Raw genomic sequence first — 27,374 nt, 5'->3', positions numbered from 1 at the left:
GTAGGCTCCTATGCTCCAAATATGTATAACTCCTTCCTAGGTTATTCAACCTGGCGACAAAACATTGTAAAGTGGTTTTTACTTTGCAAAAAGTGCAAAAGCTGGCCCACAAATATGCCAGATGTTCTATAAAATTTATTAGGAAGTAAGCTTGAAGGGGAGAAAACAGTTTTATAGTACAAAACTAAGAGGAACTACCTTGCTATTCTCATCCATAATTGCCCACTGAAGTCCCTTGTCCCAAAATAGGGCACCTTGCAGAATGAGAACAGGTAAGTCAAACCCGTTTCATGCACACAAAAAAGGAACAAATGTTTTTTTGTTTTTGTTATTTGTTTTAAAGTCAGGCAGTGCCCGCAGGTGTCAAACAGCTGGAAGCAATTAGGGGATCTAAGCAATGCTTTGGTCAATGGAACCGCTGGGCTAAGCTGGTTCAGGAACAAATGTTTTTAAACCATATGCTTAGCATCCTACTTTTGAAAGCCAGAGCCAGTGGATCCTTGCTATGCATCATGTTTTCAAAGTGTTTTTTTCCCTTCCCCTTTCATTTTAACACAACATCTCTACCAAGAAACTGGCTTTCCCCTACAAGAGAAAATCCAACACTATCAGAGTCTAAAGCTACACAGAAAGAGAGCACAGCCAAAAACAGACAGGGTTTCCCTCCCATTTATGAAACTGTTTGTTTGAAATACCTATTAGAGATTATCCTATTATTTGTTGACTGAACTCAAAGGGAGCAACTGGAATAATCATTGTTGTGGTTTAGGTTTCGGGATCTGCCCCACTTTTCCTTACAAAACTCAGAGCAGATTTGGTGGGGGGGGGAGGCGCTGGGGGGGGAGGAGAAGTTCCTCTGTACAAGTGGAAGTGCTTGCACTAGTGGGACAACTTCATTGGATAGTCTGTAGTTTCCAAGTCAGGAGAAGTAATAGTTCTCCTTTATTCATTCGTAAAACAATGTCCAGTTCTAAATGCCACACATTAAGAAGGAAATACAAACTGGAACAAGTTCAAAGGAGGGCAATTAAGATGGTCAGGGGTCTGAAAACGAAGAAGGAAAAGTTGCAGGAACTGGGCATGCTTAGCCTGGATAAGAGAAGATTGAAGGGACTTGACAGCACTCTTCAAATACCTGAGGGACACAGAAGAGGGCAAATAATACGGTACTTGTTATCTACTGCCTCCGAACACAGCTAGATCTAAGTTGCAGAAGAGCAGAGATTTTGACTGAGCATTAGAAGAAACTTCTTGGTGCTAAAGAGTAACTTGACAATGGAACCAATAATTCAATAAGGGTGGGAGGCTCTCCCTTGCTGGAGATCTTCAAGCAGAAGCTGGACTGCTATATCTTGGTTGTGATCTTTATCTCTGAATATCCTGCAGTGAGCTAGGGCCTGGCTTAATGGCCTACAACATCCCCCCCCCATGACAACAGTTCTGAGTATACACATTGCCTGTGCTTGCTCACTAGACTAGGCCACAGCCTCAGAATCCTTGCCACAGGCTCTTTCGAAACAGATCAATTATCCCACAGTTTTAACCATGATCTGAAATTTCAACAGGAGGGGGAAAACAAGAGTGTCTGGCAGATAAAACTATTTACAGTATGCAGGCATTGTGCTTACAAAACCAATTATTATTTCAGTCTACAGCAAAGGCAAAAAAGAAAACAGGGGAAAGGGAGGGGACACCCAATTATGAGCAAAACTAAAGCACACAAATACCTTGCGGGGGCAACAAGAAAAACATTCCAGAGAGAGAAGGGTTCTGTTTGTCTAGAAAAGATACTCTATTTCTAAACAAAAAGTGACTCCATATTTTTAAATTAAAATTAGATACATATAATGTCAAAAGATATATTCTCAAACACAAGAAACACATAATAATACATTTTAGACCTAGAGCAGCTTTGTGTGTACATTTTTCACATCAAAATATGTGGTGCGCTTGTACCGACTGGTGACTTTTTCTGAACCATGCCTAAGGTTGTTACAGGAAATGGTAAGAATCAAAAATTTTGGGTGTGCTTTTGTGTAGGGAAGTGTGGTGTTATTGGGCAGCTTCCCATGCACACTTCATTTAAAAAAAAAAAAACTAGCTGTTTTGAAACCAAGGTTTCCTAAATAGGAAACAGCTTCCATGAGCAGGGAGCAAAAAATCTGTCACTGGGGCATAAAAATAAGTCTCAAACTAGCTTAGAGGGGAAAAACTAATACAACTCACCTACACCTAAACAAAACATGGGGGTGGGATGCAGTGAGCCACAGAGAGAAAGGAAAGCTGCTGCTGATTTGGCCAAGGGGATTGTTTACTCACAAAATGTACTGCACAGCAACTCTCAACTATAAGGGTCTATTTGGTGGCAGTTCCCAGTTTGTGGAATTTGAAATTATTAGCTGTGATTAATTTTAGATGTCTTTATTTTACTTTAATTACATTATTTCAACACTGTTGTGTTTGCCACCCTGGACTCCCCTGGGAGAAAGGGTAGGGTGTAAATTGAATAAATAAAACAAACAAAAACATGGCAAGCCACATTCGGTGCTGGGCGTTGCCACTTGTTCTGCCTTCCCAGGATTACAGGATCGTAACAAGATTAGGCTCACCATGCTGACTGAGCCAATAATAACCAAACCTGCTCAGAGTTGCCCCAGAGCAATATTAAGCACTCAAGGCACCCAAACTGGCAGCCTTTTTTCTAAATAAATAAATAAATTTTATTTATACCCTGCCCATCTGGCTGGGCTTCCCTAGCCACTCTTGGCAGCTCCCAACAGAATATTAATAATAACAACCAAAAAGTGATAAAACATCAAACATTAAAAACTTCCCTAAACAGGGCTGCCTTCAGATGCCTTCTAAAAGTTGTTTATTTCATTGACATCTGCTGGGGGGGGGGGTATTTCAAAGGGCAGGCACCACTACCAAGAAGACCCTCTGCCTGATTCCCTGTAGCTTCACTTCTCGCAGTGAGGGAACTGCCAGAAGGTCCTTGGAGCTGGACCTCAGTGTCCAGGTTGAACGATGGGAGTGGAGACGCTAGTTTCACCCTAGTGCCTTGCCTTACTGCACCGCAGGAATCAGTAGTATTATGGAGCAGGGTGTTGAGAGGGATGGCCTGGGAGAGGATTGGCCAGAGAGGCCTGTAGGAGGCCCCTAAGTCTGAGTTTGCTCACCTTTTATAGAGTGTCTATCACTGGCAGCTTGCTAAATATTTCTCTAGGAATATGGTTTCTTCAGAATGAGTTTTTCGCAGTTCACAGCATTTGATCACATCTGTGCATAATTTTAAAAAAATAATGGGCGGGAACAACCCAAAAATCTTAACAACTTTGCTGCCTTTCGATTCACAAATTATTTCATGACCTTGAGATGCACTTCTTTTTCTTCCAAAAAGGTGTCATAACAGCACGTTTGCAGTTAAATAATCCTTAAAAGATCTACCGCACTTTTAACTACAGTTTACATTCCACTGTGGCAATCTGGTTTTGTTACATCAAGGAGTGTGTTTATAATTCGCCTACAATAAACACAGAATGAAGAGCAGAGATGGCACAGAACCACCACGGCAGCTCTTTTTTGCTGATGCTACAGCAGATTTAAAACAAAAACAAAACAGTATGTTTAAAGGAATAAAAACAGATTTCCCCCCTTTCATTTTTCAAACCAGAAAGCTGTACAATTCGATCATAGCAAGTTAAATAAACTGATTATTTAAAATGAAGGTCAACTTCCTAACAAAAGACTTTAGGCTTTGATGGCAAGTAAAATTCAAAAGCCATGGCTCAAGTATAACAAACCTGTGTTCAAGTTAATAAAAATGTTTATTTTTATATACCATCATAAAAAAATGAAATGTTGCCATCCACACATGCAGCACAATCCTAAACATATTTACTAAGAAAACTACATTGACTGCAATGAAACTTATTCCCAAGTACTGGATAGTACCCAGTAGGCTGTAGGTAACTAAGTCTAATTACTAATTTTATTTCCTAGATATTTTATTTTAGTAGTCTGCAGAGGTACATGAAATATCAGAGTTATTAGTCATTTCTGTTTCAAATTAATATTCTTTCTTTTATTAACACTGATGTGTGCTGTACTCAGAAACCTTCCTTACAGCATTAGGGGTTAAGGACCCCCAGGCTTTCAGATGCTGTGGTACTACAAGTCCCATCAGCTCCAGCCAGGGATGATGGGAGTAGTAATCCAGCAACCTCTGGAGGGCCACAGATCCCCCACCCTTGCACTACATTCTTGGTGGAAGACTTGTGACTTGCAGCTTGGTTCCATCAGGGTTAAACAGGTTAGACAGGAAGCAGGTCCCTAACATCCAGATTCAACATACAGTAGCAATACTGTAAAATAAAAAGATTCCAAGCAGTTCGAAATTAGTTGCACTCTGGGGGCTCTAACCTGTACGTGTCACAGAAGGGTGGATACTCAGAGACAACAAAGAAAAAGAAAGCAAAGTGTAACTCACATAGCAAGCAGAGAAATGCAGTCAAGAGTATTTGCCCTAGATTAAAACGTTACCACCGAAAGAGGGGAAAGTCCACAGCTGCATTTTGAAACAACGGAAAGAGCAGTAAGTAGCTTACCGGGCAAAATAGCCTTGTCTTCGTTCTTTTTTCTCTTCCTTGATCTCCATTGTAAACAAATAGTAAAAAGTGTAAGGTGAAGTGGCTGAGCTTCTGAACTTCCAGTTAGAGTCTCATGTTCACACGCAATCCATGCAGTTATCACTGAGGAAGGGGGGAAAGAGGAAGCTCAGAAATTAACATGTCGACAACACCTGATTTGCTGCTGCTGCTTTTTTTTTTTTTTGGAGAGTTACAGTGCATAGTCACACAGCATGGTAAATTAAACCAGCGAAAGCACTGTCACATGACAAAGCTTATTGTGCCAAAAACAAAAGAAAAGAAAAGCAATAGTCATGGCTCAAGTCACTACGTGGGGAACACAAGGTTCCTTAAAATAGAAACACAAATATGGAAACACAAGTTGCACATGGGATTTTATGTGTGTGTGTATATATGTGTCAAATAAAAACAGAAGTCTGACATCAATGTTAATGAACTGCCTTTAAAACCACTTTACAAAGAATTCATTCACCATCTAACTGCAATTATTTTAATGCACTGTGCCGCAGTTCTATCAACAGGTTAAACATCTCTGTCCATATATCCACAAAAGACAAGAAACCTGGAAAGAATGAACAACCTTAGTGCTGTTTGTTTGCTTCTGTGTTTTTTTTTTAATGCTCAGAAAGAAAGAAACACACACATACACACAAAAGACAGAACATTCAAGGCATCTGAACTAAAACAAATCACAAATTTGAGGAGGGTAGAAAATAGATCTGGCATTTTGCATCTTCGTTTCACAGAACGTGCAGTTTTCCCACTAGGTCACATACAATGAAAATACAGATAGCATTGTTAGTGCAAATAATTTTAAATCACAGGGGTCCAACACACAACCCCAAGGCTACATTTGGCCCTTGATGCCATTTGCGTGGCCCTGGACCCAGCCAAACCACGGTTGTGCAATCCAATCACTACATTGCTTTTTTAAAAAAAAAAATCCAGAAAGCATTTTACAATTGAGCCTTCTATTTTTATCGTGGGCCACATAATATATATTTCTTAAATTTCACTAAGAATAGTAGCCAGTATGATTATAACTGTGGATATTCCAATACTCTCCTCAATATTCTTACACTGTGTATAAAAAGGTAGAAGGCAAAGGACCCCTGGACGGTTACCGGTAACTCCAGTCAAAGGCGATGGTAGGTAAGAAAGAGAGCTTTAAAAAGTGGAACTGAGTATTAAAGGTTTGAGAAACACTGTTTAATTCTGCACATATCTTCACTGATTGTCCTCGGACCTACTGTAATGTTGTTTTAAAAACACATTTGCGCATTATGTTTATTATACACATACAAGCCGGAAAAGAAGAGGTGCGCTATTCAAATAGAAACTCATAAGATACTAATATGAAACTCAGAAGATACAGGCAGCAAGTATTTCCAAGACTGGTTTTGTAGCCTTCTAATCAACTTAAGAGACTGAGCAGCACCCTCTTGTGGATCCACTGCAAGTCCACATGATGGTTTTAAAAAAGAAAGTAAAACATAAGGGATGTTGTAAATGTTTCTAAAAAGTTCACCCTGATTTTGGTGAAGTTGCTAGATCCAGTGGGTGTAGGAGTCCCTTTCAAGTCATGTTTCTGTCATGTTTCTCCCATACACAAAGGATAGCTAAGAATGTGGACATCCCAGATTACTGTCAAAAATAAGTACAAGATTCTACTGCAAGGAAAACCCAAATATATCTAATACTGTACCTCATTTTCTTAAAACAAGAAGATTTGATCCCCTGTACTCAGTGGAATTTTTGCACATGATGCTAGGATTTAAATGGTATTTCCTTGCAACAAACCCCTATTCAACTGAGCAAAACTTACTTCTGAGTAAGCACATATATGATGGATGGAGAAGAAAACGTTTTAAGAGGAGATGCATCACTGCATGACTTGTAAATGCCATTAATGTGGACAGAAAACAGAAGAGAGCTATTTTCCAGATCAAACACACATTTTAGCCATTGTAGTCTTCAAAATTACGGATGCCTGAAAAGTAATTTAAAAACATTTGAGAGAAAGCCGGGGAGGGGAGGGGGGAGTCAAAAAAGGTAGCCACCATATGTTGCAATGTATTATTACATGTGCCAAAAAGAGGGGGAAGAGAACCTGGAAACAACTACTATGGTAACTTAGCAATGCAGAGAATGCTATTTTTTGTACAGAGGCAGGCAGCTAAACCCTCCACAGATTATCCACATTATAAAGCCAAAGTTAAGGTTTCTATAGCAACTTTAATTCCAACACACTGCGCACAGTGTACTAATGCACAGCATGAAGGGTGATTATATATATATATATATGCAACTTGAGAAAATTCAAGATCTCTACATCAACATTCAGTTTTCATTTTCTAATGAGTTCATGCAGAATCACTGTACTAATTGGAGGCTTCTGACGATTATTTTCCTTCTGTTCCATGAGTGCACCCTCAATATTATTTAATATGCATTGGTTACTTCTGGTAATCCCTTAACCGTCATGATATATTTCACAATCAAAGTGATTCCACAATGATAAAAGGGTAGAATTTTTCACTCTTCTAATACATATTAGAGTATATGTAAATTTGAGATTCTAATCCCCTTAGAAGTTTTTGAGTACAGAAGTACTCATTTATTAGAGAAAGCACGGTTTTATGCATGCTGCATATACTCCCACATCTCGGAGTTTGTTCCTTATATTAGTTGCAAACACAGGAATTAACTTTTTTTCAGACCACAAGCAATTTGACCGGACATACGTATTTCCCCTTCCCTCTTTCTCTTTCATGCACAAGGAAGGTTACAAGTTTCTGTTTTCACATGAAATCGGGGTGGTGAGCCTGCTGCTGGATTGCAACTCCCTTCAGCCCCATCTAGCATGGCCAGTGGTCAGGGATGATGGGAATTGTCGTCCAGCAATATCTGGAAGGCCATAGGTTCCCTATCCCTGCCAATCTCACCAGGATATCAAACCATGGTTTGTTCCAGATTTTACCTAAGCAATTATAACACACTATGGTTCACCAAGTTTGCCTATAACATGGAACTTTACTTTGTTATAAAGTGAAAGGTGACATGTTCACTCTCCTCTTTATGTGCGTGATGGAAGAGAGAAGGGAGAAGCAGAGCCCCTTGATCAACGCAACTCGTTTCCAAACATCTAAGCCATGGTTAAGTTTACTGTCCAAATTAGGTCCCTGTGCACTCCTTTCAGTCCACTGATCCTATGGATCCCATAAATGATTCTGTTATCAGTCCAAAAGACACATTTTTCATGAGCAGAAGGAATACATAGGTAAACTTCCAAAGCAAAAGGAGGGGACATTTCAACTTGTGGAGGATTTGTATGCAATTCCATGATTCAAGTAAATATTATAAATCAAACTGGCAAAGGATCAGTTAATTAAGGAGATTCAACATAAACCAGAAGAGTAGCACTCATTTCTTATTAAATAATCCTAAGTGAGGAACACAAGTTTATAACGCACTAGCTGTACCCGGCCACGCGTTGCTGTGGCTTAGTGTGTGAAATTGAAAAGAAAGGAAAGAGAAGGTGACGTTTTGAAGTTGCAGAATATTATAATATTGAGGGTAGACTATATTTTTTGTTGTTCCATTGTTTGTGAAGATATATAGGTTTTCTGGTTTACCGACTCTAGAATATGCAACATACAACTGAGATTGATTAAGCTGAGAAAAAAAAAAGCAAAGACATCACCTTGCCGACAAAGGTCCGTATAGTTAAAGCTATGGTTTTCCCAGTAGTAATGTACGGAAGTGAGAGCTGGACCATCAAGAAGGCTGATCGCCGAAGAATTGATGCTTTTGAATTATGGTGCTGGAGGAGACTCTTGAGAGTCCCATGGACTGCAAGAAGATCAAACCTATCCATTCTCAAAGAAATCAGCCCTGAGTGCTCACTAGAAGGACAGATCCTGAAGTTGAGGCTCCAGTACTTTGGCCACCTCATGAGAAGAGAAGACTCCCTAGAAAAGACCCTGATGTTGGGAAAGATGGAGGGCACAAGGAGAAGGGAACGACAGAGGATGAGATGGTTGGACAGTGTTCTCGAAGCTACTAACATGAGTTTGGCCAAACTGCGAGAGGCAGTGAAGGATAGGCGTGCCTGGCGTGCTCTGGTCCATGGGGTCACAAAGAGTCGGACACAACTGAACGACTGAACAACAACAACAAGCTGAGAAAGAAGAAGGAAAGTAAATAAATAAATAAATTATAAAACATAGTAAAACAGGAAAAAAGTTTAGGTAGTTGCAGAATAAAAGTAGGGGTTCGTTAGGTATAGAGGGTATTGTGGCAAGGCGGGATGGTGCATGGTTTTGGAGAATGGGTGATGTTGGAGGGTGAGTGTAAGATGGAGGCGGTCAGCAGTACTGTAGACTTATGTATGGGGGGGTACTGGGGAAGTTTGTATGGTGTGAAGTTGTGGAGGACGCGTCTGACACCTTCCGTCTTACCTTGAAATTTCTGCGTGCAATAGAAGTGGTGGTGGGGATCGTGGTGTCTGGGTGGTGGGAGGTGAGGAGAGGTGAGGTCCAGCGGGGGATGTGGGGTTCGGCCCATCTGTTGTGGTGTTGTTGGGAGTTGTTGTGATCGGGTGCGGGGCCTGGCCTACCTCTCTTACTGTCTGAGGCAGTAGGTTCTGGACGTGGCCTGTCTCAGTGTTGGAGGTGGCTTTTTGGCCTGGCCTGGGTCCCGAGGCAGTGGCGGAGTCGGCTTTTACACCTGCCCTGGATCTGGAGGAGGTGGTGGGGGCGTTGACTACGGTGGTTTGTAGGAGGAGGAGGAGTAGGGGGAGGGTGGTGGTGACGTAGGAGGAGGAGGGGCAGGGGTGGGTGGGGTGGGGTGGGGAAATGAGATGATGTCTGCGGTTTTGACGTCCACTGGAGGATGCTATATTGTTTTGCATAATATCACGTTTTTACCGGTGAAAGGTGTGCTATCTGTACAACGTAAGTATGCACAAACACTCCCATATGGACATAGAATGTTGTGTCCAAATTTCAATGGAATCGGTCAAGCAGTTACAGAGAAAGGTGACCGATCACAAACATCCACCTTTTACATTTTTATATATATAAGTGTGGGAAGAAACTCCCCACGTACTGCCACATTTATTAAAATCTATCAGCTGTCTGGTAGTCACAAATGCCCTTGGCCTTCAGCACCTACTATCATTCTAGCACATGGGAATTCCATAAATCTGGAATTGTTCATATAGAATAAAGAGAAGGTCTTGAAAAAACTTGCTCCTTTGCCACCTGTTGTAACAAATGGATATCACAAAATTCTTTGAGTTCCTTGTTGTAGCAACAGCACCTTGCAGACCATGAGTCTATATCTTCAGCATGTAAACAAGGCCTTGGTTACCTTCCAGATTAATCAAAGTACAATTGAATTCCACAACAGATAGCATTGTAAACTAACCTTGTTTCCTACAGCGGGAACAACTTTATTGACCAGTTAAATGAACTCCATTTGACTCATCACCAGTCTTTCTTCATTGAACTCACCAGCAAGCATGTAGTCACTGAGCACCAAGCCTAGACACATCCCCAAAATCCCCCCCCCCAAAAAAACAGACAAAAACTCACATATCACACACACCAAGCTATTAAATAGTTGGAAAGGAAGAGGTGTTTTTCTTGTTATGCTTTTAAAACCTCAGCTTTTGAAAATAGTAAGAAAAAAATACTTCCAATGTGCTTTTTGCCCCTAGCCCATGGGATTTCAAAGAGAAGCCTGCAAGATGTGACTCTAGTAAGTTAGTGTTTTAGTTCTCAAGAAGCTGTAATGATCACACTCACTTTAATCATCTGCACTTCTGAAATCAACAGCCAAGGAGAGTAATGGAAAAGGGGGCCCAATTGACATTTGTACAGTAGCTAGTACTTTAGCTTCCAGGCACTCAAGCCATTAGTATGATTCATTTCAACTACAGAAAGCACTTTAAAAAACTGCCCACAGTAATGAAGCATCAAGCAAGCAGTTGCCAACAATAGATGCCAACATTTCCAACTTAAATCACATTGGCTTTAAGCCAGAGATAGCCGTACCCAATGAGATGTTATACGCGACTAGTAATATGTGAGTAACAGCAACGTGCAAGTGGTCTCAGTCCTATCAGAAGGCATGCCATCTATACACAGAATTGGTTCACACGTTACAACAGACAATGTCTTACTGTGGGAAGACCCATACCATACATTTAAAGCACATGAATCCCCCCTCACCCCCACCCCAAATCATGGTAACTGTAGCTTCCCCCTCACATTACAATTCTCAATACTCTTAACAAACTACAGTTCCTTGCATTCTTTATGAGAAGGCATGCACTTTATATGTGCAAGATGCTAATAATACACACTCCTGTCTGAAACCAGGAGCAACAAACCACAAGCCTGGGCTTAGTGCTATTGCACCCCTTCCTGGATGAGTTGGCCACATTCAATTACTAGAATTACAGTCTTCTTGAAGCTGCCTTTAAAAAAAAGGCATCATAAATGTCAGCTGGTGGCTTGACCTCTGGCGCCCCTAAGTTTCCAGGTGATCGTCAGTTGCAAATGCACATTCTGGTCTCTAAAGACCTAAGTGGTATACGGCCAGGATATCCAAAATATGGGTTTCTCCCATATGATTCTCCAGCAGATGCATTCGGCATCTGCAACCCACCTCCTTCAGAGATAAGGCTGGTTGGTACACAGTAGCATCCAATCACTTGTGTGTTTGTTAGGGCAACTTTACCAGCACATGCAGGGAATACACAAGGCCTATTTTGGCATTAATTGGGTCCCAAGAGGGAGAATGCTGTTTTGTTCCGCTTATTCCGTCCATGAAGGCAATTATTGTGAAGGACAGACACAACTTGATCTTGCTGTTCCTTGCACCACACATTGCTGTTGCAATGCAGCTTGTTTGGCAGAAATCCATCTTGGCCCAATTTTCCATCAGGACAAGCCAGAAACAAGTAAGTACAAACCAAGGACTTGGTGACAGTGTACGCCTCACGCTCACCACGTAAGGATCATTTGAAAGCACCACCGTACCACAATAGCTCCACACTGCAGCAGAAGGGTCTAGGCAGCTTATTCTCACGAATGCCGGCATTGCATAGCATCTCTACACTACTTCTGCATGTCATCAAAGGACATTGGACAAGCATGGAGGCAAGAGACTCGTATGATGACAGCATGGAGGCTCATGCAATGACCCTCTTATGATAGCCATGTGGGAAGCCAGTCCTTCATTACAATCTCAACAAGGACCCTGGGAATGGCAGTTTACTCCTCAAAGGGCTGCAATTCCCAGCACCCTTAACAAACTACACTTCCCAGGGTGAGGTGAGAGGGAATGCGCTTCAAATGTATGAGGTGAATTCTTTTCAAGAAAAACAAACCAGGATATTAGTTTGCCCACCATACTACCATTTTTGAAGATTGCAACACAAACATAAAATACAACAGATGATGTGTGGGACAGAAGCAGAATGTCGGTGACTACAAAAAATTAAATGGCACAGCTTTAAAAACATCAAAACATTGTTGTCTAATGAGTCAAGGACGGGCAGCACTGTATATGTGAAGTAAGGTTTATGCAGCACAAACATGCATTACATTATTCTTATTTACACTGTACTCTATACGCCCATTGAGCTAGTAAGCCAAGATCCTTCTGAAACTGCACAATCTGCTTGGTTTTCACTACCTACACTAATTTGGTGTCATGTACAAACCTGGCCACCACACTCCTCACCCTAACCATAAATGAACAAGGTTAAAATCACAGATCTTTTGAGATTAGATCTTTTTCCACCCTCCTTCTTACTCTTCTTCTTCCTACTGTGTCATTCCTAGTCCTTTTATTATTTTTATTTATTAAATTTGTTGGTCAGTTTATCTTGCCCTAGGCAACTCAATAAGACTTAAAAGCAAACAAACAAACCCCATATGGTGGTACCTTGGTTTACAAAATTAATCCGTTCCAGAAGTCCGTTCTTAAACCAAAGCGTTCTCAAACCAAGGTGTGCTTTCCCATAGCAGCAAAGGACTCAATTTACAAATGGAAGACACTCAACAGAAAGTGAAACATGTTCTGCTTCCAAGGCAAAGTTCACAAACCAAAACACATACTTCCGGGTTTGCAGCGTTCTTAATCCAAGTTGTTCATAAACTAAGCTGTTCTTAAACCAAGGTACCACAGTATAGACATTAAAATCAGTGGGGGAAATACATTTAAAACATAATATACTGTTATTTATTAACCCCTTAATCGTGGTTAAGTATTGACCAGACTGCAGACCAGGGTGTGAAATCAAAGTTTCAACTGAGTTTGCAAAACATGTTTAAGCAACCCATATGCACCAAGCAAACCACAGTGAGGGTTATTCTCTGGCCTCTTTAGCCTGTCTGGTGGAAGGTGCTAAATTTGTCTCTCTCCTGCCACTTTATAAAGCACCCTTTGGTGTTTATATGCCACCCAGCAAATTAAAATGTTGCTTCACTGTATTTTGGACCTTAACTGGGATTATCAAACTATGGTTAAAACTAACTGGGATTGCTTTTACTTACTTATTTATAAAAGTATTTCCATACTGCCATTATCATAAAATAGCAGAGCGGTGTACAACATCAAAACATAAAACACCCTGAAAAACAATACAGATAAGCATTAAAATGACATGCTAATTAAAAAAAAATTAATCTGCTACAGAGGCCTGTTGGCATAAAAAGGTCTTCAAGAGATGCTTCAAAGTCAAAAGTGAGGATGCAATCCTGTAAAAGCCTGTTTAGAAATAAGTGATGGCATTCAATGGGTCTTACTCCCAGGTAAGCGGGTATAGAATTTACCATGGCAAACACACTTAATTCTTTGCTACGTCTTTACGGAAATCTTCCACATTCAAAGCTTTGGGTAAAGTTTCCGTTTTGACTTCTATGCTCACATTTGTGTGCTTCCTTAAATGACTTTTGACAGTTCAGTTTGTAACCTGACCTGGTGTCATCCTTTCTACAAACATTGATTTAGAAAGCTGCAAATATTTACTCATGCATTACACCAGGAAGACCCTCTTCAAAAAACGGCTGCTAGAGTTTGTTCAAACATACACACATTCTATTTCAAGCACTATTTCACAATGAATTAGCTGTCAGATATTTACCATTTTAAATTAAAATTCCAGTTGTTCATTACAAAAACTAGTGTAACAAAGACACAGTAAATGCAGTACAAAAATAACACCCACAACATACATACATAATTGTGTATGTTTACTCAAAACGTAATGGTTGTCAAAATCAAATGAAGTTCAATTTAAATAACAAAATGCTATGCCAAAGGGTACCAGAGAATCTATTTTCTTTTTCAATTCTAGTAGGCCATCATGACAAACCCTGTAACTCTGGTGCTGGATATCAAACTTTACTGTCATAACATATTTTTACAACTAATGAAAGCAAATGTATGTTTTACTTTACTTTAAAAAACAAACAAGAACTTGAGCACTCTTTACTAGATCAGACCAACTAAACTGTATGTCAATTAACTTCCATTGAGTTCATTTTCTCTTGCTTATCTATTAACATATATCATGATAAAGGTTATGCAACAACTCATACCATCCTGTTTTCAAATTCAGGTAACAAGAAGGTATTATCCTAGCCTAAACATTACATGTGTTATCAACAAAGCAGTTCTTATGCACCTTTACCACAGAGTAAGTCCTGACTATCAAGCAAGCAAACATACACAGACAGCTGCATAGATCAACCTGCAAACAGGGTTTACCAGTTCTGAAATAGCTGGGATAAAGAAAGAAAGGATCAACAATTGTAATTAGTATTGGGCATTTCTTATTCTCCATTCCTCTATTTTCCTCTTCCACTTAAAGATAAAGGTATCTTAAACAACTCCTCACCCACAATAATACAACAACAGGGCTTAACATGGACACTGGTACCAAAGCCTGCAATAAACCCAGATGCCAACTTTGCTGCCACATAAACCCAGACAACAACATTACTGGCCCCAACAACATCAAACATACCATCTCAGGACTATTTAATTGCTCATCTTCTAACATTGTGTATGCCATCAAATGCCAACAGTGCCCTTCAGCTCTCTATATTTGACAAAGAGGCCAAACCAAAGGATAAATGGACATAAATCTGATATCAGGAATCACAAGACAGAGAAACCAGTAGGAGAACACTTCAGTCTCCCAGGACATACAAGATCTCAAAGTAGCTGTCTTACTACAAAGGAATTTCAAAAATAGACTGGAAAGAGAAGTTTCTGAATTGCAACTAATTACCAAACTTAAAACCATGGAGACCTGGTCTGAACAAAGACAATGGATTCTTATCTCATTATACATGACAAAGCTATCTGTAGCCATCTCACCCCTTGCTTTTTCCTGTAAGACCAATTGCAGTCGTTAACAGTCGTCAACATGTTTATCACACCTATCAGCCAATCACCCATTCTCACCACTCTTCTGAGTAATACCCCTCCCCACACTCTCACTATATATTAAAGGTCTGGTGACTTCTGTTTCAGTGTATCTGAAGAAGTGTGCGTGCACATGAAAGCTCATACCAAGAACAAACTTAGTTGGTCTCTAAGGTGCTACTGGAAGGAATTTTTTATTTTTTATTTTGTTTTGTACCCCTAACCGTTAGGTCCAGTCACAGATGACTCTGGGGTTGCGTGCTCATCTCGCTCTATAGGCTGAGGGAGCCGGCGTTTGTCCGCAAACAGCTTCCAGGTCATGTGGCCAGCATGACTAAGCCGCTTCTGGTGAACCAGAGCAGCGCACGGAAACGCCGTTTACCTTCCCACCGGAGCGGTACCTATTTATCTACTTGCACTTGACGTGCTGTTGAACTGCTAGGTGGGCAGGAGCTGGGACCAAAGAACGGGAGCTCACTCCATCGCGGGGATTTGTACTGCCGACCTTCCGACTGGCAAGCCCTAGGCTCTGTATGCTACCAACAAGGGCATAGCTAGCTGCTCCGGCACACAGAGTGGCGGGGGTGCGGCAAGCTGCCCACAGGGGTGCTAAGGCGATCCGCGCATGGGGGTGCTGCACAGGGGTGCCGCAGCGATCCGCCCAGGCGTGCGGGGCAGTGAGCTGCCCACAGAGTCCACCTGGCAGATGCAAGCCCCATGCTGCCTGCCATTTCAGGCAGTGCGGGGCCCCAAGCCACCACGTCACTCCCAGGAGAGACGTGTGGCTCAGGCGCGCTGCAGGTCCGGCCCCACGGTAAGTGCCGCCCCCCACTGTGTGCCGTTTTTTCAACCCCTCAGGGATGACACCCGGGATGAACCGCACCCCCCTTCCTACGCCCCTTGCTACCAATAAAGTTAGAAGAATATTTAAAAATTCCTTCCTTTCCTGTTCTGAAGTGTGTCTACTCATAGATTTTAAGTGTCTACCCCTGAGGTAGAGACCTGTCATATCTGTTTTGTGTAAAGCGCCATGGGCATAGTTGGTGCTATTTAAATGAACAAAGCGAAACACAAACTTTTTTCTATTTACATGCTTAATGTCTCTTTACACAACACTTAGCAAATCTCAAAGCTGCACCTTGTTTTTGTCCAGTCTGTGTCCAAGGCCTATGATGCACTGTATGCTAATATCCACTCCCATTTTTTAATATAGCTTTGGAAGTCAGGAAATCATAAACAACCTGATTATGAAAACTCCAAATATAGTCCATTTCCTTCTTTCAAAGTATGTTTTATCTGTAAGTGGCTAACTAAGAGAATAATTTGTTTCCCCTTGTAAATTATAGATGATTTGACGTTCTGCTGAACAGGCTTAAATATTAGCTATATAGCTCTCTCTGTACCTTCAGGCATGAACGCATCACTGCAGTAGATTCGTACCCACATTGCTGAGCATTTTTTTAAAGGCCATTTTCATAAACAATTCCTCCAAGTGTATGTGAAGGAACCAGGGTCACAAACATCACTCCTAGACCTCCACCTTTCCCTCGATTCACCAAGAAAGAGACATTCTGGATGCCTGTGTAGCTAAAGAAACATACTCTTCCATGTGATAAACCGTAATAAAGTCGGGAGGGGCGGCAACCGCGTGATATATTTAAGAGATCACCGACTTGCAGCAACAACAACAGCAGCAGCAACGTGGGTGGGCGCCTGCAACCAACCTTTTCGGCTGCGCGTTAACTTCGCACGTTGCTGTTTGAGGCAGGCACTACTGGGAAGCAAAGGGATCCATCATCCTAACCCTTTCAACGTCCCCGTGGAGGCAGGATTCGTCGCTTGACAGGCGATTTCGGGAGGGAAAAGGCGAGGAAGTGAGCTCGGGCCACACCCACCTCTGGACCTGCATCTCGGAGCTGGGCAGCCCCGAAGCTCCCTCTCCGGGCAAGGCGGAGAAAAACAAGCTTTTGCAGCGGGAGGCAGCCAAGCGCAGGCGTTTCCTTCCCCCATCGCCTCATCCGCCCGCCTCCTCAAATGCTGATCAGAAAGCTGGTGGGAGGTTCAAAAACACACACACACACACACAATTTCTTGCAAAGAGGGAGTCTGTTTCTCTCCTTCCTCCCCCCCCCCCCCCGCCCTTGAAACATCCCCATCCCCTTGATGCGCACCAGCATTTGATGTTTTCCAAAAGGCGCACAGCTGGGGGCGGCGGCGGCGGCTGTCGCTCCTCCGATGTCCACCCCCGGAAGGTGCGCGGCAGTCTCCTCGGGCTCCCTAGGCAGGTTCTCCCCCGAGGATGCCCAGCTGAAGCCCCCTCATTCTTCTCCCTAGGAAGGGGCGCGTAGTAAACGAAAGCATCAGGGGACTGGCTGGCTGGCGGAGGAAAGGAGCTGCAGCAGCTGCTGCTGCAGCGACAGCCGCCGAAAGAGAAAACCCGCGCTTGCCAAGATCCACCCCCGCGCGCCGCTGCGGCTCAGCCGGCCGTCCGGGGCGCGCAGCTGCCTGAGGCGGCCCGCCGGCCTTGCAAGGGCTGCAGCAGCAGTCGCCGCAACGGCGGTAGCGGCAACAGCAGCAGCATGGTTCCCCCGCCGGCAGAAACAGGCACAAGCCGCCGCCCCTCTGCGCCCTGCGCGCACCCGCACGGCGACGCACTCCCCCCCCCTCTCTCTCCCTCCCTTCCTTCCCCACCGCGAGCTGAGCCCGGCAAATCTCCTCAGAGGAGCCCGCCTCGCCAGAGCGGCTCCCTCGGCCTCTCCCGTCCTCCCTCGCAGCCGGGCCCCGGCTCCGCCCACGTCGGAGCGGGGCGACCCCGCGGGGAAATGCGTAGAAGAATCCCACAAGAAGCGGGGAAAGGGAAGGCAGAGGGTGCAGTCATTTCCTCGCCTCGACCCGTGACGTGCTCCACTCTTGCCTCTCGCCCAGAATCATTTCCTCCTCCCCAGTACTGTATCTGGCAAAAACACGTCCATTCCTAATGGTATTTACTGTATTAATCTGTCATTCTCTGGACGGTGGCGTGTACACACAATCGAAGTCTGTGAGCATGCGTGGTGCGTCCACATGTTATTAAATCAGGTTTGGGGTCGTTTACCCTCCAGCGCTGCTCCAAGCAAAAAGTTCTAGAATCACGACCTGTCCCCCAGTTGCCCGGCAACATAGCCTTGTTTGAAACGTGTGTGTGCTTTTTCAAGTCCAAGGCCTTTTGCTGCCTGAGGGCAGGCTGGGGGGAAATACCTTCTCCCAGAGGCAAGGTGTATAATACCCAAATTATGTTGGCATTTGAGATAGAATATGCCACAAATGCCTCTCCTTGCGAGTAAAAATACCACAATAATCAAGTAGTTTTAACACCTAAAAGCAGCCACTTTTTTAGACAGCTTCCTCAGTCTGTCAAATGGTAGAGCCAACTCATATGCTGCCATTTACCTGCCTTCAACAACTTTTGTTTCTGAGCACCAGGAGCAAGGAAGCAGTGCCCCTACCCTACCCACCCAGAAAATGCTCATGACTATTGTCCATGCTGGCTGGGCTTGATGGCTGTTGGACTTGGGCAACATCTGGAGGACCTTTGTTTCCCCACCCTTAGTTTAAACAAATAAGAGAGGAAGAGGGCTATCCTTCAGACTCTTTGCTTCAAGGGCTAGGCAAAAACCCACCAAAATGTAATATCCCAAAACTAAGAAGCCCTTTGCCCCTCCTTGCGAATATTCCATAATATGGTTGTGCTTGCTCAGTTGTGCATAAGAAGGGTGTTATCTGGGTTTCTTCTGACAAAGACTCCATACATTTCGTTCCAGTACAAGAGTTCAGTGTGTAGCTTTTTGCATAACTGCATCATTAGCTTTGCACTTCTACCTGTTCAGCTATTGAAAGCACAAGAGCTTCAGGCAGAAAAAATGTAAGGGAAATCACTTCTAATCATTTGGGGGGGGGACTGAGATTTGGCCCTGAAAAGTGGATTTAACCATAATGGGTTGTGACTTAGCATTTTCTTCCTGACAATGCAGTTTGGGTTCTGTTGCAACTGCAGCACACAACTCCCCCTGCTTCACAACTCAGCCCAGATGATGGTTAGTGTTTCAGTAGTCAGAAGGGGCATGGTGTTAGCCTGTTTAAGAGAGATTTTGAGAAGGCAGGCAGGGAAAACAGGAAGATTTCCCAGAACTTGCCTCCTATCTCCCCATATCATCTCAGCCATTTATTACGCACCTCATGTTAGATCATATCTCAAAAAAAGGACAAACTACAAAGCAGGCACTGGTAGAAGAACAAGGTGATCAGATGCAAACAGTGTTCCTGTACCTTTAACAGTAGAGAACATTTTAAATTTGAGCAGGTTCAGTTTGTCATTCAAGGGTGAAAAGGCTGCGCCTGCCAATATTGTGCTTTCTGCATACCTGTGATAAGTCCAGAAGTCTTGTGCACCTCAACCCTGGGCCTCCTTATGGAATCATTGTTGGTACCTTACAAGCCTTAAGTGTGTTGCATGTCAGAGATCCACATTTCTCAGTTGGATGTAAGCTTTTCCTATTCCTCCTGTGGTCACAGTGCCTTACCACTTATCTCCAGCAGCCAGAAGAAACTTTATCAATTCAATTTCTATTTTCCAGGCTCCCCTTAAAGGCACGAGAACAAGAGACATTAATGATATGGCAAACCAAACCCAGAGGAGCAAGGCCTCAAACTGTTATTAAGAAAACCCAAGGAGACATGCATATCTGCATTTGCTTTAGAATAAGCCCTTTTGAATTCAATGGGAGTAAACATGCATATGGGATTAGGCCATGATACTATTTTGCTACGTTTTTCTTCCAGTTTGGGGTACCTAAAAGAAGCATACCTTAACGTGGGTTGTCAAAGTGTATGCAACTGTTCAGTAGCAGTAACTCAAAGATTCACGTCAATAACCCAAAGAGGAGCTACAATTTGGCTTTGGATCATTTTTGCTTCTTTATGAACCCGTGAATACCTTGCTGACTTGTTACAGAGTTACTGCAATTCTAATCATGTCTACACTGATATATATTCAAGGGGACCTACTCCCAGGTAAGTGGATAATTCTTTGGACTAACAACCCATTCCTAACCATGTAAGTTCTACTGAGTCCAGTCAGGTTTCTAGTTAAGTAAGGTTAGGATTGCATTTTATATAGTTTTGAAAATTTGCACTGTAACTTTAATGAAGGAATTCTGTGGTTAGGGGTAAAGCAGTGAGCTGGGCACACTAGTACAAAGGATGTTCTTTCAGAACTAGAAATGCTAGTAGAGGTGATGCTTGCATGTTTACATTTAATTGATTCATAGTTTAGTTTTTGTTTGCTAAATGCCACAAATAAATTCTAATCTAAAATGCACTTTGCTATGTTATTGCTTTGATATTGTAAACCAACAACTGATATTAGTACTGTAAAAGCAATCATGTATTTACATTTAATTTCATTTCCTGAAGTGTTTATGTCACAGATTTTATAGTGATCCTTCTGTTATTAGGTATAATCATTTGTCTGATTCACAAGTAGGTCAGCATGGCTGTTATTAACAGTGCCATTACCTCCCCATTATATAGGATACTTACATCATCAGAATTCAGTAAATAAACTGGAAAACTGAATTTGTACAACTTCATAAATGAGATAAGAGTGGACATGTTACAGTAGCTGCAGATAGATAAACGTGAAATAAGTTCCAATAAGAGATTTCATTGGTATGAAAGAGCCACTCTTGTTTGGTATAAATTGCATTTACCATGCTCATTATTTCTATGGAATGTATAATTTAGCTATTGACTCTGGTCCAAGATCTAGTGGTTAGGATTTGGTGTTCTCACTGCTGCAGCCTGGGTTTGATTCCTAGTCAGGGAACAATTGACTTGGTCTAGAATAGATTTAAATTCCTTTTTTATAATAATAATTTAAAAAATGTCGTGCAGCACCAAAAATAATAAAGTGTCTTACATAAATCAGACGAAGAAGCAGTTTTTCAGTTCCCTGGTGGTCTAGTGGTTAGGATTCGGCGCTCTCACCGCCGCGGCCCGGGTTCGATTCCCGGTCAGGGAAGTTGTGTTTTTTCAAAAGTTGTCATTTCGCTACCCGTATTACTCGGAGGTTTGCCTCTTATTATTAGTTGTCGGAGTGGTTTCACTCACTTTGAGCAGAACTCACCCCTGGGTACTGTGATTTCAGTATTTTAGGGTTTTATGATTTGGTGCTTTACTGCTTTAATTTCAGGCTGCTATGCTATCCATGCTTTTTCATAAATGCTATTGATGTCATTCGAGCATATTCCCAGGTGAACGGGGTTAAGATTGCAGTCTCAATTGGTTCCGTTATGACCTATCATTGCAAACTGCTTTGAGAACACGGTTCTGCTAAAACTCAACGTGCAATTTTAACGACCACAACAAACCCTCAGAAAACTTTTATAGGTTATAATGTGCGCATGAATTCTCCTCCTTGGGACCTGTTAATAATTTTAAGAATAGTTAATTCTCGTCCCATCCCGAAATCTAGTTGTGTACTAACAAGAAAATAGAAGTGTGTGAAAGTGAACCTTCGTGCACAGGGCTTGGTAATCGCCTGCTTTATCAAATGAGTGATACATAGAGGTGTCGGTGAGAACAAAGCTGGGCTGTGACAAAACGTTGACCTGTCACTCAGGTAGTACAGGTTGATCTGTTGTGGATTTTCTGGGTTCAGATGCCATTGATCGGGTGCATGAGAAACTATCTTTAGTCGTAACTACCTTCCTGCGCGCATTAAACCTCTATAATCCTATAGTTGGGATCCTACATTCTCATATAGCTGCATGATAGGCAGATATCGAGCAGGTTAACTGCACTCCTGGCACGTGCCCACATCCTTCACACCCAAATAGGGGTGCTTAGATGAAGGCAAGCTACATCTGCTCGGTTCGTCTGTCAGAAGTACTGCTAGGACGGTGATAGTGACTTTCTTTTAAAGCAGCTGTAAAACTGCAGTGCAAAGGAAACTCAGAGACCCCTTGGACCCTGCTCTGTTACGCTACAGCAATAACGCATTCAGCTTCTCACCTTTATGATTTATAGTTCGAGATCCTTGTCTCGAAGGTTCAACGACACGGCGATACGAGCATTCAGACAGTGCTGGGCAATACGTGTCCCAGCCCCAGTCTGCAGCGCCGCAGCTCTTCATAAAAGCAAAAAAAAGAGGAGAGGACTTTGTGTAATTATTCTCTCCACCCCCAAATCAATTGCATGGAAATCAAGCAGATCGGCCTGAATAGAGGAATAGAACTGGTAAAGAAAGATGCCCTGATGATCTACTGTGATGCAAAGAAACAAGCAAAGGAAACGCGAAGGGGGGAAAAAATTCTCAAAATATATTTCGCATATATGTTTTGCTGATCGTGGTGGTAACGACAAAGATAGAGGAGGTATTTGTTTATTGCAGCCTTCTCTTCAATTCTGTCCTTTGATTCCTTTATTTCAGACAAAGATCGAGGTTCAGGAGCCGGTTGCTAAAGAACTTAACGCAACTGCAGCAACGCGCCTGATTCCTAAAATTGGACGTGCAAGTTTTTCAATAGATGCAAGGAAGAAACAGCAGTTTCAAACTCATGCTGGAGTTGTGTACGTTTGACACGTGTTGAGAATTTTAAAAAAGTAAACAAAAAAATTGGGGGGGCGAGGGGTGAACAGTCACTGATCTTTGAAATTCTCCTTATTCTATAAGCTGTCGCTCTGCCCCGTAGGATATTTTGAAAAATGTATTCCATGGTGAATCCGGAAGTATACCGCGCGGACAACGAATACGTTACTCTACACTTTTATCTCTCTGTTTGAGACTTCAACAAAACATGGGCTGGACAAAGAAAACGCATTTACGCCCATTCTCGCGATAGCCGAGAACTTGGCAGACTGTCTAGAAGAGCGACTTATTCTTTGTTAGATGCTGACAAAAGCAGCCTAGCCTGCTGCGATGAGGAGGCGGAGCCGGTGTCAACGTTCGGTTGCAAAGCAGGATACTAAATAGGAACGGTTTTAAGGTGCGGGAGCAGAAAGTCATGCTAATAGGTCATTTAACGTCAAGAGACGGGATAACATTTATGGGCGGGATTTATGCGGATTAAGGGAAGGTAAACCAATGGAATACTTTCTCATAAAGAAGCAGACAATCTCACAGCACAGCTCCCTGGTGGTCTAGTGGTTAGGATTCGGCGCTCTCACCGCCGCGGCCCGGGTTCGATTCCCGGTCAGGGAAGTTGCTTTTATTATAGTCACGGCAGTTTCGATGTCATTTTGTTCAACCAGGACCCGAGATGGAAACAAATGTTCTTTTTCACTCCGTATATTTGCAATCTTTTTGCATTCAATCTGTGGATGAACTTTCCACTTAATCAAAGTACTATTCAGCTTCGTAGTTTACATCCCTATTTCTGCGTGGTAACAGAAATGCAGTACTCAAAAGCCTCAACAACGTGTTTTTACTAGTAGTTGTAATTATTATGTTTTGATTTTTTAAAATAGTTTTTATTAAAGATTTTCATATTTTTACAAAAGTACAAGCATTATCTCTTTTTTCAGGTTATGCTTCTACAGATCGGTTGCCTTTGTTGTGACATTTGTTGTGAGACATTAGTGTTACATGCAGTAAAAAGTTGGGAAGAAAAAGTGGGGTGGTAAAGCTTATATTCTTTTATTTACTTAGTGTCAATGTGGGGTTTAGTATCAGCGTCACTTGGGTAGGTTCTCTTTCTATTCGCTTGTTATAGTTCCTGACCTGAGCTCTTTAAAGGAAGGGTAGGATGCAAATGTAGTAGTAGTATTAATTGTAGTAGTAGTAGTAATAGTAATAAATAATGATAATAATAATAATAATAATAATAATAATAATAATAATAATAATAATAATAATAATAATAATAATAATAATACTGTCTACTCTGACTGTTAGTGGTTCTCCAGGCCTTGGAAAAAGTAGCTTCTTTCCCATTCTTCAAAGTATTTTGCAGCATTCCAAAAGCAATTTGCTCTACCGTTGCTTAGAATAAATACAAAAGTATCCCACAAGGGGGCATGCTAGTCCCATGACCAAACTTTCATTTGGGCCTAAAAGAAATTTCTGTGTTTGTTTTAAATGTAGTGATGCGACTTACAGTAGTAACTAAAACCTGTGTGCACAAATGAAAAAGCAGCTTTCCAAGCTATTTCTTTGTAGGAAATGGTGAAACTCCTACACGTCGTGTGTGTGCACGCTTTTGGTTAATAATTCTTCCGTACCAAGAATGCTTTTCGTTGAATGAAGTGGCCCTGAGGTGCCTTCCTCCTAGCTGACAACAAGCCTCCTTTTTTGAAAGAGAAGCGAAACCACACTTTTAAAAAAATATAAATAATAGACAAGAGGACTCGTAGCTCCATTGTGTGGTCCGTGCGTTACATGAAGACCCCCAATTAAAATGATCTTGTGTAGAAGCCTTAGCAAGTGGCTCGGACTCACGCTTTCTGAGCACAGGACAAGCGGAAATTTCACACTTGCCCAAATGTTGAGATGCTGTTCTCTAACCAAAGAAATACATATATTAGGCAAAAGTATTCATGTTAATGAAAATAATGTGCAAAATTTCCAAAAATATTCAACAACTTTGTACAAAAATGCATGTATTGACCAGAAATTGCCTGAAAATTTGTACACGTGGGAAAATTGAACTTAAGACTGTAAAAAATGAGAAACTGAATGTTCATCTATCCCTTGCAGAAACTCAAGACTTTTGTGTTGTTGCTTTGTTAACAGAATTCTGAATCAAAGAATGTTTTCCTCCAGCTCCCACTGAAACAGTTTGGAGTTCTAATAGCTTGTAGCCACCTGCAGGAAAAATATTAGATAACTCTTTTACACATTTCATATATTGTAAATCACTTTGGGGTGCCCCAGGGAAAGCAATTCATCAATGCACGAAGAAAACAAAATGTTCTGTACAGCTAATATATTCACTTAGATCTGTATGAACACTCTCATGTGTTAATTCAGTGTCTTAGAGGGCCCTCGCCCACAAACAAGCACAACTGTGAAAAGGGGCTTGTGTGTGTATGTGTATATTTGCCCCATATAACCTGTCCCTCCTTGGTCTATGAAGGAGTGATGGCTACATGCATCGGCCTCTTTCTGCACTGGTACTGAATGCACATCTGCTGAGGGCAATTCCAATAGATGCATGACTTGCACATGTAACCTTGCTATTTCCCCATTGTGTGAGGGCACTGCAGTATATAAAACATGTGTCATACAGGAGAGTGCCTATGTGAAAGGCTAGCTGGCAAGACTTTGCCTCCTGAACTTCTACGGAGTCACTATCTCCCATGTTTCCAAAACATCTGGCAAGGAATATGAGATCTCAGCGTGATAGCTATACTACAGCCCTGTATAAGGGTTGCTTTGTGTGCTAGGCTTTTCCCTCTGGTTGTGTGTACACATGAAAGGTGGAGCTGAAAATCCATAATACTGTAGTCTGTCTATATTATGGGCAAACATTGGTCAAGTTCCAGCTGGCATTAAGTTTCGCAAGTCCCATTGTGTGTTTTTGTTTTTCCCCACTTAGGTTTAAATCTCTCCTCCTAGAATCAATGAGACATAACAACGCTTAACTTCTGGTTGGATCATACTCACTATTAGTAAATATTATGTGCACAAATACGGCAACATTTTCATTCTCTTTACATCTCTGAAGTCTTTGGCACAAAGCAGAATGCTCCACACAGTGAGAAAGACTTCCTGGGAAGCAGGCTTTACATATCTCTGCTAAATTATTTCTATTTGTGTGCGTGCATGTGGCTTTTGCTTATAATTCTGCTACTGCTTTTGGGCATCCTTGTCTTTTGACGGTCACATCAAAAGAGTTGTTGTGGCGTGAGAACTGGTCAGTATTGAGCCAGATAATGCCTGGATTTATTACTGAGGTCGGTTCCCATGATTGTCAGTGGGCAGCAGGCACTGACTGTCGTAATCCTCATTCTCTTAGAAAAGCACATTGTGGTTGAATAGTGATTTACTAACGTGACTCATTCTTGCAGGTTTACCAGGTCCTGAAGGAAGACAAAGTGGCACTTAAAGAAGTAGCCTAATATGTTTTTTCCTTCTTTATTACTGGCCACAATATTTTATCTGTGCAGATCAGTGTTTGTGGCTTAGTCCAATAAATATATTTGCATCTGATTTGCTCGAGAGCCTTGTAATTTCTTTGCCCCTCCTTCTTAAAAGCAGCTAGGTAAAGGGAGTATTGTGCAAGTATTTTTAAAAGCATAATGAAGCTGAATTGTTTCTCAGTTCTTAAGCTTAGTATTTTAAGTTAATTATTTGCAAAACATTACATGGTTAAAATGGGATTTTAAAGGTTTAGAACATTTCTAGATTTTTATCCCTCTTTCTCTTTTGTTATGATAGTGCTGTACAGAAAAAAATATATAGTTTTGACCACTTTTTTCTACACAGCACATCACTACAGCCAAACCAGTTCTGTAATGACAGAGCACTACACTGGAGTAACACTTATGTCCCTTTGAGCTACTAGATTGTCATTCCCATGCAAACCCCATTGCTTTGCTCCCTGGCAGCAACATGGGCACAAGCTCTAAAAAGCAGGTTTTATTTGAAAGGGCTCAACTCATTCCTGCTTTGTTAATTCAGCATCTTATTACAGTACAAGTCCTATCCATCCCTAGCATGCAAGCAAAGCTTTTCACTAGCATTTTCTGGCTGACATGCACACACTTCATTCTCTGCTGACATACACTCAAGCAATATCCTCTAGATATTGGACCACAACTCCCATAATTCTTGCCCATTGGCCATGCTGGCTGGGGCTGATGGGAACTGAAATCCAATGACATCAGCAGGGCCACAGGTTCCTTGTCTACAGGCTTCGACCGGAGCACCTTTGAATGGGGAAGAACCTGAGCCATAGTTCAGAAGTGTATATGTGAAGTTACAGCTTAAACTTTATTGCTGTATTCAAAGTAAAATGTAAGAGATGGAATCAATGAAATGCTGTGTGATATAAACACAAAATATAGTGCCTAGTTTTACTTTTTTTAAAAACCAAAAAACCCTGTTCTGTTATGTGAAGGCCATCTAGGAGAAATGCAGAGGTGATGTTCTTGGCCCCTCCCAGATAATTTATTAACTGAGCTAAGAAGCAGAGTGCCAATCCAAGACAGGAACTGTGTGCTCACTTCGTTGTGGATTGTTCATGTTGGGGCCAATGGTGTAACCATTTTTGTTTTCTGTGTCTTTGCAAACTGCCA

The 27,374-nt window shown here is 42.0% G+C and overlaps 1 protein-coding gene and 2 non-coding genes across 4 annotated transcripts in view; 2 read left to right on the top strand and 1 right to left on the bottom strand.

Annotated features, from left to right (window-relative positions):
* The window catches only part of NCOA7 (nuclear receptor coactivator 7), a 58,360-nt gene extending 40,985 nt beyond the window's left edge, over positions 1-17,375 (bottom strand). For both annotated transcript variants that reach the window (XM_033143734.1, XM_033143735.1), the window contains exons 1-2: positions 17,270-17,375; positions 4,608-4,751 (exon numbers count right to left, since the gene is read on the bottom strand). In XM_033143734.1, the coding sequence (XP_032999625.1) occupies positions 4,608-4,657 (50 nt within the window). In that variant the 5' untranslated portion in view covers positions 4,658-4,751; positions 17,270-17,375. The remainder of the gene's footprint in view (positions 1-4,607; positions 4,752-17,269) is intronic.
* A 3,709-nt stretch (positions 17,376-21,084) lies between these two features.
* TRNAE-CUC lies at positions 21,085-21,156 on the top strand. Its single transcript has one exon. It is a non-coding gene; the product is annotated as a tRNA-Glu (tRNA).
* A 2,109-nt stretch (positions 21,157-23,265) lies between these two features.
* Positions 23,266-23,337, top strand: TRNAE-CUC. Its single transcript has one exon. It is a non-coding gene; the product is annotated as a tRNA-Glu (tRNA).
* Positions 23,338-27,374: the final 4,037 nt, after the last annotated feature.

The sequence above is a fragment of the Lacerta agilis genome, chromosome 3 (genome assembly GCF_009819535.1).
Source record: "Lacerta agilis isolate rLacAgi1 chromosome 3, rLacAgi1.pri, whole genome shotgun sequence".
NCBI lineage: Eukaryota > Metazoa > Chordata > Lepidosauria > Squamata > Lacertidae > Lacerta > Lacerta agilis.
This window is presented reverse-complemented; position numbering and strand designations above follow the sequence as displayed.